General features: G+C 36.8%; 1 protein-coding gene across 1 annotated transcript in view; it reads right to left on the reverse strand.

Annotated features, from left to right (window-relative positions):
* The window catches only part of LOC112426765 (uncharacterized), a 122,076-nt gene that overhangs the window by 11,929 nt on the left and 95,594 nt on the right, over window positions 1-14,553 (reverse strand). The window contains exon 4 of the mRNA XM_024793000.2: window positions 12,271-12,350. Coding sequence (XP_024648768.2) covers window positions 12,271-12,350 — 80 coding nt within the window. The remainder of the gene's footprint in view (window positions 1-12,270; window positions 12,351-14,553) is intronic.

Below are 14,553 nucleotides of genomic sequence, written 5' to 3' on the forward strand. Positions count from 1 at the left end.
TTTATTTGCCATACACATATCCTCTTCAGTGAAATTCCTCTTAGTGTCGTTTTCTTGTTTTCTTCTTTGTTTTGTTATTGTTGAGTTTTGAGGGTTCTTTAAATTATAGACATGAGTCCTTTATCAAATACATCAGCAGTCCTCAATCTTTTTGGCACCAGGGACAAGTTTCATGGAAGACAGTTTTTTCCACGGAAGTGGGGGTGGTGGGGGAAATGGTTTCCAGATGGAACTGTTTCACTTAAGATCATCAGACATTAGTTAGATTCTCATAAGAAGCGTGCAACCTAGATCCCTCGCATTTGAAGTTCACAATAGGGTTCCCGCTCCTGTGAGAATCTGATGCCCTGGCTGATCTGACAGGAGACAGTGCTCAGGTGCTGATGCTGGCCCAGGAGCTGCTTACCTCCTGCTGTGCTGCCAGCTTCCTAACGGGCCATTGACCTGTACCAGTTTGAGGCCCAGGGCTTGAGGACCCCTGAGAGATGTGGTTTGCAAGAGTTTGTCCCAGTATTTTGCTTGTCTTTTCATCTTCTTAAAAGGATCTTTTGGGCCGGGTCCGGTGGCTTATGCTTGTAATCCCAGCACTTCGGGAGGCTGAGGTGGGTGGATCATCTGAGGTCGGGAGTTCGAGACCAGCCTGGCCAATGCGGAGAAACCCCCTCTCTACTGAAAATACAAAAATTAGCCAGGCCTGATGGCATATGCCTGTAATCCCACTACTCGGGAGGCTGAGGCAGGAGAGTTGCCTGAATCTGGGAGGCAGAGGTTGCAGTGAGCCGAGATCGCGCCATTGCACTCCAGCCTGGGCAACAAGAGCAAAACTCTGTCTCAAAAAAAAAAAAAAAAAAAAAAAAAAAGATCTTTTGGAGAAAAAGTTTTTAATAAAATCTAATTTTTAAATTATTTGTTTTTTTTACTTTTAGGTTTAGGGGTACATGTGCTGGTTTGTTATATTGGTAAATTGTGCATCATGGGGGGTTGGCATATAGATTATTTCATCACCAGGTAATAAGCATAGTATCTGATGGGTAGTTTTTCAATCCTCACCCTCCTCCCACTCTCCATACTCAAGTAGGACCCAGTGTATAAAAGCACAGTTGATTTTTGTATGTTGATCTTTCTGTGACCTTGCTAAACTTACTGGCTCTAGGAGTTTTGTTGTTTTGGAGTTTTTTGTTTGTTTTTGAAGTTTCCTTGGATTTTTTTTTTTTTTTTTTTTTTTTTAATGCAACGTAGGGGAATGTCATCTGCAAATAGCAACAGTTTTAGTTCTTCCTTGCATTTCCTTTTCTTGCCTTATTGTGCTGGCTAGAAGTTCCAGTACTGTTTTGCAGTGAGGTGGGACATCCTTGTTTTGTTCCTGAGCTTAGGGAGAAAGCATTTAATTTTTTTTTTTTTTTTTTTTGAGACCAAGTCTTGCTCTCTCACCCAGGCTGGAGTGCAGTGGTGCAATCTCAGCTCACTGCAACCTCCCCCTCCCGAGTAGCTGGAACTACAGATGTGTGCCACCATGCCCAGCTAATTTGTGTATTTTTAGTAGAGATGGGGTTTTGCCACGTTTGCCAGGGCAGTCTGGAACTCCTGACCTCAGGTGATCTGCCCAGCTCGGCCTCCCAAAGTGCTGGGATTACAGGCGTGAGCCACCACGCCAGGCCAGCATTCAGTCTTTCATTATTAAGTATAATGTTAGTTGCAGGGTTTTTTTTTTCTTCAAGTTTTTAAAAAGTCAGTTTGAGGAGTTTCCCTGCATTCCCAGTTTTCTGAGAATTTGTATCATGAATGGATGTTGAATTTTGTTAAGTAATTTTTCTGCATCAACTGATGAATCATATGATTTTTTTCCCTTTAGCTTGTTAATATGGTAGGTTATGAATATATTGATTTATTTTTGAATGTTAAATCAGTCTTTCATCCCTGGGATAAACATTGCTAGCTTATGGTGTAGACTTCTGTATTGATATAGTGCTGAAAGCCATTTGCTAATATTTTGTTGATTGTTGCATTTATATTCATGAAGGATATCAGTCTGTAGTTTCTGTCTCTTTCTCTGTTTGTCTCTGTCTCCCTGTCTCTCTCTCTTGTGCAATCTTTGGTTGGTTTTGATAGCAGGATAATATTGGCTTCTTAAAATAAATGGGAAAGTGTTCCTGCCTCTTCTATTTTTGGAGAAAGTGTATGTATAATTGGTGTTAATTCTTCTTTAAATTTAATTTGTTAGAATAGTATGGTAAAACAATCTGGCTGGCCCTGGAGTTTTCTTTTTCTGTAATTTAAAAAATTATAAATTCAGTTTCCTCAATAGTTAAAGTACTATTTAAATGATCTGTTTCAAATTGTGTGAGTTGGGGTAATATGTACTTTTTGAGGAATGTGGTCATTTTATCTAAGTTGTCTAATTTATGTGGTATTTACTCATTATTCCTTTGATATCTGCGGGATCTGTTAGTAATATCCCCTCTTTCTTTCCTAATATTAATTTGTGTTTTTTTCTCCTTTTTGTCAGTCTTACTTGAGATTTGTGCATTTTGTTGAGTTTTTTCAAAGAACCATCTTTTACTGATTTTGTTTTTCTGTTTCCAATTTCACTGATTTCTGCTCTTCTCTTTATTATTCCCTCTCTCTGCTTTCTTTGGGTTTATTTTCCCCTTCCTTTTCTATGCTCTTGAGGTATAATCCTAGATTTTAATTTGAGACTTTTTCTGCTTTTTAATGTAAGCTTTTAGTGCTATAAATTTCCCTCTTAGCACTGTTTTTGCTGCATCCACAAATTTTGATATGTTGTATTTTTATTTTCATTCAGTTTAGTGTATGTTTTGATTTCCACTTAGGCTTCCTCTTTGAGCTATGGATTATGTTATAGGGAATTTAGTTCCCAAGTGTTGGTTTATTTCCTATTATCTTTCTGTTACTGATTTCTACTTTAATTTCATTATGATCAGAGGATACACTCCGTATGATTTAATTCTTTCAAATTTCCTGAGTTTGTGTTATGGATATGATCTGTCTTGGTGTATGCTCTGTGACTGCTTAAAGAGAATGCTGCTAGTGTTGGGTGGGGTGCTCTGAAAGTGTCAGTTAGCTTCTGTTGCTTAACGGTGTTATTGGGTTCTCTTATATCTTTGGTCATTTTCTATCCAATTGTTTTATCAGTTGTTGAGAGAGGAGTGTTGAAGTCCCCAACTATAATTGTGGATATATCTAATTCTCTTTTCAGTTCTATCAGTTTTTGCTTCACATATTTTGTAAGTCTGTTATTTGGTGCATACTCACTTAGAATTGCTAATACAGTTCACTTAGAATTGCTTATGTAATTCTTTTTGGTGAATTATGTTTCTCTCTGTCTCTTGTCCTTTGCTTTGAAGTTTACTTTCTTTTAATATAGCCATCCCTGCTTTCTTTGAATACTTTCATGACTTTTTTTTATCCTTTTACTTTCAGCCTACCTATTTCATTATATTTGAAGTGAGCTTCTTGTAGATAGCATATAGTTGGGTCATCTCTTTTTTTAAACTTCATTCTGTAATCTCATTTTCTTAATAGGTATATTTAGACCATTTACATTAAATGTAATTATTGATATACGTTTATGCTTTTGTTTCCTATTTTATTTTATATTTACTCTGTTTTCCATTTTTTTTTACTCTTTTTCTTGCTTTGGACTACTTGAACATTTTATAAAAATCCATTTTGATTTATGTATAGTGTTTTTGAGTACAACTCTATAGCATTTTTAATGGTTGCTGTAGGTACTGTATTATAGTTACATAACTTACTACCTCTATTGGTGTTAATGAAGTACCAGTTCAAGTGAATTGTTAAAATCTTCCCTCCCTTCATATCTCTTTACTTTATAATATAAATATGAATATAATTGTCTTAAGTATTTCCTGTACACACATTTAGAACCCTACCAGATAGTGTTATAATCTTTGTCTCAATAGTCAAATACTTAGAAAGCTCAAGAGGAGAAAGAAAATCTATTATATTTTCCCATTTTTTAATGATTCCATTTTCTTTCTTTCTTTTTGATGTTCTAAGTTTCCTGTTTTTAATTATCATTTTCTTTCTGTTTAGAGAACTCTAGCTTTTTTTTGTCAAGATCTTTCTCTCTCAGCCAGGCTGGAGTTCAGTCCTGCAGTCATAGCTCACTGCAGCTTCAAACTCTTGCACTCAAGCAATCCTCTTTCTTCAGCCTCCAATGTAGCACCACCACCCCAGCTAGCTTTTTAAATCTTTTTGTACAGATGGGGTCTTGCTTTGTTGCCCAGGGTGGTCTTGAACTTCTGGCTTCAAGTGATCTTTCTGCCTCAACCTCTGAAAGCACTGGGATTACAGGTGTGTTCCACCATGCCCAGTCCTCTTTAGTCATTCTTTTAGATAGGTCTGTTGGTGACAAACTATCTTAGTTGTTCTTCATCTGAAAATGTCTTGATTTTTCCTTCATTACTGAAGGATATTTTTACTGGATATAGAATTTTGAGATGACAATTCTTTTCTTTTAGTACTTGAAAAATGTTGTGCCACTTCCTTATGGCCCCCATGTTTCTTGTTGAGAAATCTGTCATTTAAATTTTTCCCCTATAAATAAGGTATTGTTTGTTGTTGCCACTTTCAAGACTTCTTCCATCTTTATTTTCAGAAGTTTGAGTATAATGTGCTTCAGTATTGATTTCTTTGGGTTTATCCTTCTTGGCATTCATTGATAGTTTATGCTTTGGCTAAATTTGGGGAGTTTTCAGTTGTTATTTTTTCAAATACTTTTCAGCCACACCCATTTTCTTCTCTCCTTCCTAGTCTCTAAAGATATGTTAGATGTTTTGTTATAAACCTACTGGTCCCCCCCTGCTCATTTTTAAAAATATCAGTTTTCTCTTTGTCTTTCAGATTGGGTAATTTTTATTGTTATCTTCAAGTTTACTGATTCCTTTTTTTGTTCCCTCCATTCTGCTGTTTAGGTCATCCATTGAGTTTTTATTTCTGCTCTCTTTCCACTAACACAATTTCCTTTTGGTTCTTATTTATATCTTTGATTTCCTTGCTGAGATTTAAAATTTTTTTTTCATTTGTTTTGGGCATGTTCATAATTACTCATTAAAACATTTTTATGGCGGTGCTGCTTTATTGCTGCCAAGCAGAAGTAGAAATCCATGCCGACGTTAATAACTGGAGGTGGGGGACTCCTCATAACTCCTGAGCAAGGGTGGAAGTTCTGGTTCTCCATTAAGCCTCTGCTGATATCATCCTGGCTGGGACAGGCATGAAGACTCATTACTGCTTGGTCTCTACTGACATTCTTGAGTTGAGTTGGGGTGGCCTGGTTTCTGCTGGGGAGTAGTGAAAGTTCTGCCTCTCCACTAACTTTTTCTGATGCCACTCCAACGAGGAGGGGAGGAGCATTTTATTACTGCAGGGTGGGACAGAAGTCCATACTCTCCATGTGGTCTCCATGAGGACCATCAGTGTGGAGGTGGTGAAGACTCCTTATTGCCTGGTGGAGATGAAGTTCCCAGCTCTCTACTTTTCCTCTATGACACCACTTGGATAGGAGTGTTGGGGTATCTGGCAATGGTGGAAATGGAGCCTCCCACTCAGTTTTTGCTGGTCGGGGTGGAGGTGGGGCCACAGTTTTCTCTGTGGTGTTTGGCTATTACTGTCCAAGCATCTTCTATCTGGCTAGGTAGCCATTTTGCTTATCCTTTTTCCAGAGAGGGCAGGTTTCTGTTGAGGCTTTTTAGGCTGGTACTTGGTATTTCTGGGTTTCTGTCTCCTCCAGCACCTAATCTGGGATATTTGAGGCAAAAAATTAACCCAGGGCACTCACCACCTGTTGTTCATCGGGTCCCAAGTTCCCTAGCTGATTTGCCGCCTTCTGTTCACCTTGTCTTTGGCCTTCTTATGTCTGAAATAGATGGAACACTACTCCATCTTTCTGAAAATTGAAGACCCGTTGCTTTTAAAGGTAGGTGATTCTAAAAAGTACAACCCGGGTTAAAAACAACCTAGCTATGCCTGTTTAACACAAAGATTAGAGTCTCTCCCCTTCATTGTGAAGGGGTATCAGTTTCTACTTCTGTTGGATTTGAAACAGTTTTAAAATAATTTTAGCATATGTGGACTTTCTCTTGCCCAAACAGTGAAAATATTTTGAAGAAAGGAACAATGCCTTATTATTTGGAAGGCAGCCGAGCCTGATGGTGTGGACAAGGCTTTTGGAGGCAGAATATCTGTATTGCAATGAGATCTTGGTCAAAATTCTTAGCTTTCTTAAGGTCAATAAAAATTCATGATATTGTTAAGACTAAATATGTTATATATAAAAGACCCACCACAGTGCATGACTAACACGTAATACATGTTCAAATATTCTTTCTTCTTTTGGTCATGCTCTATATATTACCTGAATAGTGATTAAGGAAGCCAAACAATTGGGCTGAGTATTTGAGTCAGAGGACTTACTCTGGAAGCCTCTTAACTCTTAGGCTCAGGAATAGCTAGAAAAATAGTTCTAAGGAAGATATCCTTGTGAGAATGGAAATGTGAATTTTTAAAAATGATCCAAGGTAAAAGGTATGGCAGGGTAGTGGTGTAAGTCAAGAAGAAAGACTATTGAGAATACAAAATGATAGGTAAAAGTGATTGGTTATGGTAATAGAATAGACATGGAGGTAAAACCATGAGCAGGAAGTGAAAGACTGGGAGAAAAGTTTGAGGTTAGGGTTAGGGCCTGGAAATTTTAGTAGGTAAAGTTCATCCCATTTCTCTTACTGTACTTTCTCATTTTCTTTTGAGAGTTTTTGTTTTCTTACCTATTCCTTAAATGTTGATATAATTTGAGGTTCTGCCTTCTTTTTCTTATATATACTGCCCCTAGATAATCTTATCCAATCCTATAATTTTAGTCTTATGAAAAAGCTAACAGATTCAAACTCATTTATTGAATCTGCAGTTATCACTGGATGTCTCCATTTGGATGTCACACAGGCTTTTCAATCTCAGCATATCCTAATTCATCTCCCTTCTGTGTTCTCCATCTCATTCAACAGTACCACCATTGATTCAGATCCTAAAGTGAGAAACGCAACCATCTTCCTCTCTTTCATATAACACACTCAAACGACAACCAACTTATGCTCATTTTTCCTTCAGGAACTTCTGAAAAATTATATTGAGCATTAAGGGAAGTCATGTTGAAAGAACGCTAAAGTAGGTCAAAGGAGACATAAAATATCCTCCTCAGCCTCAAAACTAATATTCCCTAGGACTGTTTTACTCTTTGCTTTATGGGGTACCTGACAGAATTCTGTTAACATTGTTCTTTGTTTCTTGACTAGTTATTGCCAGTATTTGAATTTTCAGTTTCATATTCATTCTAGAACTTCATATCCTCTTATGCCATCTTTTTCTTTTCACCTTGTTTTTTCTTTTCAATTTTATGACAACTGCTGCTACAAGATGAATTCTTATTTCTCTCCCATCACCCGCTGTATTAATTAGGGTTAGGTTATGCTGCAGTGAAATCTTAGTTGCTTATAGAAACAAAGATTTCTCTCTTGCTCCTGCTACATGTCCATGACGGGTTGGCTAAATGTTTTCTCCTTCCAGGTTTGAGTGAGACTGATGGACCTCTACTGTCTAGAAAGTTGCTGGCTGTGGCACAAGGAAGGGAGGAAGCAAGATACAGCTTGTGTTGGCTCTGAAAGGCTTCTGCCTGGCAGAATTGATAAACATCAATTGAGATTTTCCAAGGACCAAAACACATGCGTTACCATGCCCAGCTTCAAGTAGGTAGGGAAATGGAGTCTGTGCCATGAAGGTGGAACACTGAACTAGCTGGTGAACATTTATTTCCAGCATTACTACAAGACTCACTCATGACTCCTCTGCTGGAAGCCCTGCCTCCCTTCTGTCCTCCCTCCCTTCCCTTTCCCTTCCTTTCTTCTTTCCTTCCTTTGACATTTTAAAAATGACTGTTAAAAATATTCTTGGGAATGCCACAAAAATGGGAAACCAAGCGTTTAGTACTACAGGGTGGTTCCAAGTATTTAAAAATAAAAATGGATTTGTTAATACATTGCACTGTAATTAGTGGATAGCATAGCTAGTGGTTCCAAGTACAGCCTGGTTGACAGCAGTGATCCAAAGTAGCAGCGACAGAAAAAAAAAAAAAAAAAAAAAAAAAGAACTGCAAGTGAGTTAGAATTTCATTAAATACCAAAAGCGCATCTCTTAGCACTTACTCCATAGCTCTAGGGTGCTGATGCTCACTGTAATCAGTTGCATGAATCACCATGGCAATTGATGAATGTAAAAATTCAGTATATACTTTTTTCTTGTAGTGTTTTAAAAGTTTTGGTTCTGAAAAATATCTTTTCATTTGTCTCTGTCTCTCTTATTCTGTTCAATCTATGCAACAAGGAAACATTCTCTTTTTCTTGTGACTTAAAAGCTTTTTCTGATTTATTTGAAAAACTCTGAGGCCGTATGCCGTGGGTCACGCCTTTAATCCCAGCATTTTGGGAGGCCGAGGTGGGTGGGTGGACCACCTGAGGTCAGGAGTTCGAGACCAGTGTGGCCAACATGATGAAATCCTGTCTCTACTAAAAATATAAAAAATTAGCCAGGCATGATGACGGGTGCCTGTAATCCCAGTTACTTGGGAGCTGAGGCAGGAGAATCACTTGAACCTGGGAGGTTGCAGTGAGCTTGAGGTCACGCCATTGCACTACAGCCTTGGGAACAAGAGCGAAACTCCATTTCAAAAACAAAACAAAACAAAAACGAAAACTCTGAATACTGACTCCTGACAAAACAACTCCATTGTCCACCCAGTATATAGGCATTTATGTTAACCGAATTCCTTTCATGTATCCTTATTAGAGTGCTCACATTCATACTCCTAGGACTGTATCTCCAAAAGCAACATAGAGCATTACAGCTGATACTCTATCTCTATGTGATGACAGACCATCATATCAGATAGTCTGTTTTTACACTGTAATAAGGAAGACCTGTCTGTAAGGTATGAACAAGGGCTATCAATCTCATAATAGACCACTTGTTAACATTAGACCAATAATAAGAGTAGAGCAGACAGAAATGAAACCCAATCTATTGTATATGTTAATGATAAATACATATATTTGTGTACACATGCGCGCGCGCACACACACACACACAGATTGAGCATCCATAATTCAAAAATCAAAAATCTGAAATGCTCCAAAATTTGAAATGTTTTGAGCTCTGGCATGACACCACAAGTGGAAAATTCCATACCTGACCTCCTGTAGCGAGTTGCAATCAAAACTGTTTCATGCACAAAATTATTTAAAATATTACATAAAACTACCTTTAGGCTATGTGTATAAGGTATATGTGAAGCATAAATGAATTTAGTGTTTAGGCTTGGGGAACATCACAAGATAATCTCATTCTGTATATGCAAATATTCCAAAATCCAAAAAAAATTTGAAATTTGAAACATTTCTAGTCCTAAGCATTTCAGATAAGGGATATTCAACCTGAACCTGTGTAACTGGTATAACTGTACATACATATGCATGTGCATGTCTGTGTGTGTTCCAACTCAAACGTTGTGCCATTCTTCCCCTACCTGCCCCTTGTCCCACATCCACTCCTCCCCCCATTTATTTGCTACCAGAACTAGGTCACCTTCTTGTCCCTTAGACTCAGTGGGAGACTCCCAACTCATTGTGTTTGGATTAAGTAGAAAGTTATTCTATAACCATGTATTCAAAAAAAGAAATAACTTTACAATCATTTGAAACAAAACCAATTACTACTTTTAAAAAGCTACCTGCTTTCAATTAAGCAGGAAATTATCTAAGAAGCCACTTAATTTGCTTTGGTCTGTAGTCCCACAACTGCTTTATGCTGAGTGGAGCATGAAATTAAATATGTAACAACTATCCTAATGGTTATGTTTCAGAATGCCAGCATTTTAGATTCCTAGGTATACTGAGTGGTAACAAATAAAAAAATGTACCAATCAAAGAATATGGCAGTATTGAGTTTGAGAAAAAAAAACTCAAAATATTATTAATGTTTTTTTTTTTTTGTCTTTTTGTTTTTTTGTTTTTTTAGTTAAAACTGTTTAAAAATCTTCCATTTGTATCTAGGAAGAGTTGCAGTACATATATGGAAAATTCTTTCAGATACAATAAACTGCATTTTTTTCCAAATAAATTTTTACAGCAGTTTCTTGTGTTCAAATGTAAAATAAATTATGCGAGGACACATTAATATAGAAAGTTATAATGAATTTTTACTATGTGTTGAAGAAACACTGATACTAATCTCTGTTTGAAGGATTCATCTTTGTTTAAAGCTAAGAAGACATATTGTTTGCAATGGAGAAACTGTTTATGTCCACATATAAAAGCACTAGTTTGTGCAGGAAATTTCAGAAGTATTACTTAAATGACACTTCAATCAGTTCTTAACAATGTTGTAAATGCTAGATGGTTCTCAGAGCCTCTTATTTATTTAAAACATTTTTTTCACAACTTTAAAACTATATTTAAACTAGATAAGTCTTTCCAAACACTAATCATATTATGATTAAACATTTTTAAAATCACTGTATAAATGTGGATAAAATCATCCTCGTTCTTTTGTAGTTACTTATTTTAACCCAGTCCTTTGCTTTCTTTCTCTAAAACTCTAGGTTGACATTTTGGCAGTTTTATTAGGAAATGCTGACAAACAAATAGAAGAATGTAACTGGATTTCTCTTCCCCACATATGTGAAGCAAGGCAAGTGTGAGCTGAGATAGCTTGCAAGGTTCCAGAGTTACTCAGCACTCATTTATTTGATGCTAAAGATGCTTAATATTCTAGTTTCTGTCATTGAATCGATCTATACTTAGCCATATTATTCAAAAATATTTTTCAGTTTTCTAAAACTACTATCTTCAAGGATTCCCTGAGAAGCTACAAAAAAGGACATCATGATAATTTATGGGACGTTGGACATTTTTCTAGGACAAAAAATTCTCCTATTTCTGCATGTATACTTCAGCTTATTCTGATCAGGGAAAGAGCAAGACCATAATCACACAGAATCCTTGCACAAGAATCTGTGTGACCTTGAGAGAGCTGTTTGACCTCCCTGAGCCCGATTCCTGTGAACTGTAACTGTCTTTCATGTGTATATTGGGAATAATCATAACTTTCTGTCAGAATTGTGAGGATTGTTTGAGATAAGGTAAGACAAGCATTCTATAGAGTGACTGACACATAGTAGGACCGTGTTACCACAATTTAAGTGGTGGATCATCTCATTCTTCTTTTGCAGCCTCTGTCTACCAGATCCTATGGCAAGCCCTTCATGTCTGTCATTTCATTAAGTCCTCCCAACAGCCTAACGAGATAGATCTTATTAGTATCTCACTTTACAGCTGAGAAAGTCAGAACACAGGGACTCGTGACGGTTCACTGGGCATTTCAGGTAAAGAAACAGGTAAAGGTGGTATTTTGAGTTTAAGAAGCCTTTTCCCCTGAAACTCAGCCAAAAGTTTTTCCTACTTAGAGGACCTACTTGCATTTTGATCAGCCTGCAGAATGTTTCTACACTTCAACCGGGTGTCTTTTGGCTACACTTGGAATGTTAGTAACCAAAGGAAGGTCAGACTTTTGGATGATGTGCAGTTTGTTCTCAGCACAGTCAAATCTTTGCTACAATAAAAGATATTATAGACCAATCCAATTGCATTTATTAAACAATCACTGAAATACAAATTTAAAGATAAAAATAAGTGTCTTTATATAGCTGAGGAGGTGATTTATTTATACACAAGGGAGTTTAATTTTCCAATTAATGAGTGGGTTTTATGCACATGATGTCTATTAGTGTTAATGAATAATGTGTGTGTGGTATAATAGATTGCTGTGGTAAACACATGGTGCTCCCTGCCAGAAAGCAGATCTGTATATTATAATTTGTACATGTGATATCACACGTATGAAATCAAGAAAATGAATTAATTACATTCACAAATGTTTGATAGACCAGTAATTTCGAGAGTCAAGAAATTCCTTAAGAAACACCTAGGCAATAATATTTTACTAGGAAATAATTGAGCAATATTTTAAAAATCTCAACCTGGAGGAAAAGATATATTATTGAAAGGAGTGACTCTAAAGATAGGACCTAAAAGCAACTTGGAACCCTGAAATTTAAAATTGGTTGAATTTAGATTAGAGCAGAGACGTCATTTGATCTTAGTGATGTGGTACTTGCCTTACCTATCCATATATTCACTCCTGAGAGCTTGACACAGCGCCAGGAAATACACTTTGTCATAATTTTTTTCATGGGAAGTTGCCTGGAAAATAAAATTAGAAAATGAAAATAAGTTTGGTTTGAAGGAGGGATAACCAGCTCTCGAGCTGGTAGAAAGTACCACGTTTTTAAAATAAATTACCCACATCTTAGGGTTCATTTTATCTACATGGCATGACCTAGGATTGCAGAGAATCAAAGACTTTTACTCTCTGGTCATTCCTAGTGCCCTGTGGTTCTTATGCAAAGAAAAGAGAATAGCACCCTGGGCTCTGTTCCTGCGGGATTTCTGAATAAGCTTTCTTCCTCCTTTTCTTTCATATTACACACATATACACACACACACACTTTCTCTCGTTCTCTTTCTCTTACTCTTTCTCTCTCTTTTTTTTTCTCTCTCTGTCTCTCTCACACACACACACACATTCAAACACCTTTAAAAAAATTATGAGATACATTAGGTGATCAGCTGCAAAGGTTGCAGGTGTATAATACATTATTATTTTAAAAAATTTCTATGCCTTTCTGACACCTGTATCAAAAAGCAAACTCAAAAGGGAGGAAAGGAGAAAATACAACTATTTAAATTCTGTATTTCCTAAAGGCAGTTGTAATTATAATGCCACTTTCTCATTTTATTTAAATTTTTTTTTCTTTTCTTTTCTTTTTTTTTTTTGAGACAGAGTCTTGCTCTGTCACCCAGGCTGGAGTGCAGTGGCAGGATCTCGGCTCACTGCAAGCTCCGCCTCCCGGGTTCATGCCATTCTCCTGCCTCAGCCTCCCGAGTAGCTGGGACTACAGGCGCCTGCCACCACGCCTGGCTAATTTTTTGTATTTTCAGTAGAGAAGGGGTTTCACCGTATTAGCCAGGATCGTCTCGATCTCCTGACCTCGTGATCCACCCATCTTGGCCTCCCAAAGTGCTGGGATTACAGGCCTGAGCCACTGCGCCCGGCCAATTTTATTTAAATTTACTCCCCACCAACATTCAAGTGCTGACCTTTCCATACTTAGCAAAGTCTAGGCATGCAGTGAATGAGTTCATGAAAGGGCATTTCTTGGGAGGTCGCAAAAACAGAACATTATTGTGGAGAAACTGGAATGACTACCAGGACATTTTTTTAATCTAACATTTTATGATTAGAGAAACCCAAATCCAATTATCTGTTTTGCTACATCATGCTCTATTATGCCTCAGTTTCTTATGTGTAAAATGGGTATAGAAACATCTGTGCCCTTGCAATTAACAGGAATGCTTTTTAAGATAAATGAAATAGCATGTTTAAAAGACAATAGTATTGTCTAACACAGGCATGGCCAATGAAATCTCACTAATCAACACCATTAAAATGATTATACAAACAATAAGAAAATATCTTATCAAAATGACCTATGAGTAAGTGTTATTCCAGAGTTCTTAGATAGTTCTCTAATCATATTGGCCATTATGGGCCTAGCATAGTTAGTGCTCAGCATGTGTATCTTGAACGGAGGGAGGAAACAATGAATACATGAATGGATATTTGAATTTTCGTTTTGGCATTAAATAAGGGCCATGGAAAAGGGATGGCAGGAATATAGCATGCATACCAGTTGTTCATCTTCCCTTACTAATGAACTATAGCATTCTGCCTTGCTGAGACTGAAGATAACTTCAGAATCTTTCTCAATAGACGAACCCAAGATATCTCTATCAATCAACTGGAGTTACATTTGAAAGAAAATATATTTGCAACCCCAAAATATTTAGAGAGACCAATAATTTAAAGGACAGGATGAAATGATGGACATGACACTTATCTGGGACCTATTAACCCTAGCTGATCTTAAGTATTTATGTTTAAACATACCAGGACACAGGAGAGTCCTAAAACTCAACTTTTCCCAAACCAGATGTCACAGTTGCTTTGAAATACTATAATGTGTAATATAATGGGTGATAAGAAGAAAAACTACATTGGTAAGAAGAAGACTCGATATAGAAATTATCTATAATTTTCATAGCTGCATTATTGTTATTATTGTAGATAGAAAAGGAGAAAATAAGGAAGGAAGGAAAGAAATATCTTCTTACTTTGTTAGGCATACAAGAAGACGTCAAAACTAGGCAGGACTTAAAATGAAGATCTTATTTCAAGTCACTCATTCTGTTATTTATCAAAATATTTTATATATGATTTGTGAGTACTAGGTGTACACACAGAGCAATTGTAGTTGATCTTGGATGTGCAAAAAGAATAAGATGT

The sequence above is a fragment of the Macaca nemestrina genome, chromosome 5 (genome assembly GCF_043159975.1).
Source record: "Macaca nemestrina isolate mMacNem1 chromosome 5, mMacNem.hap1, whole genome shotgun sequence".
Taxonomy (NCBI): Eukaryota; Metazoa; Chordata; class Mammalia; order Primates; family Cercopithecidae; genus Macaca; species Macaca nemestrina.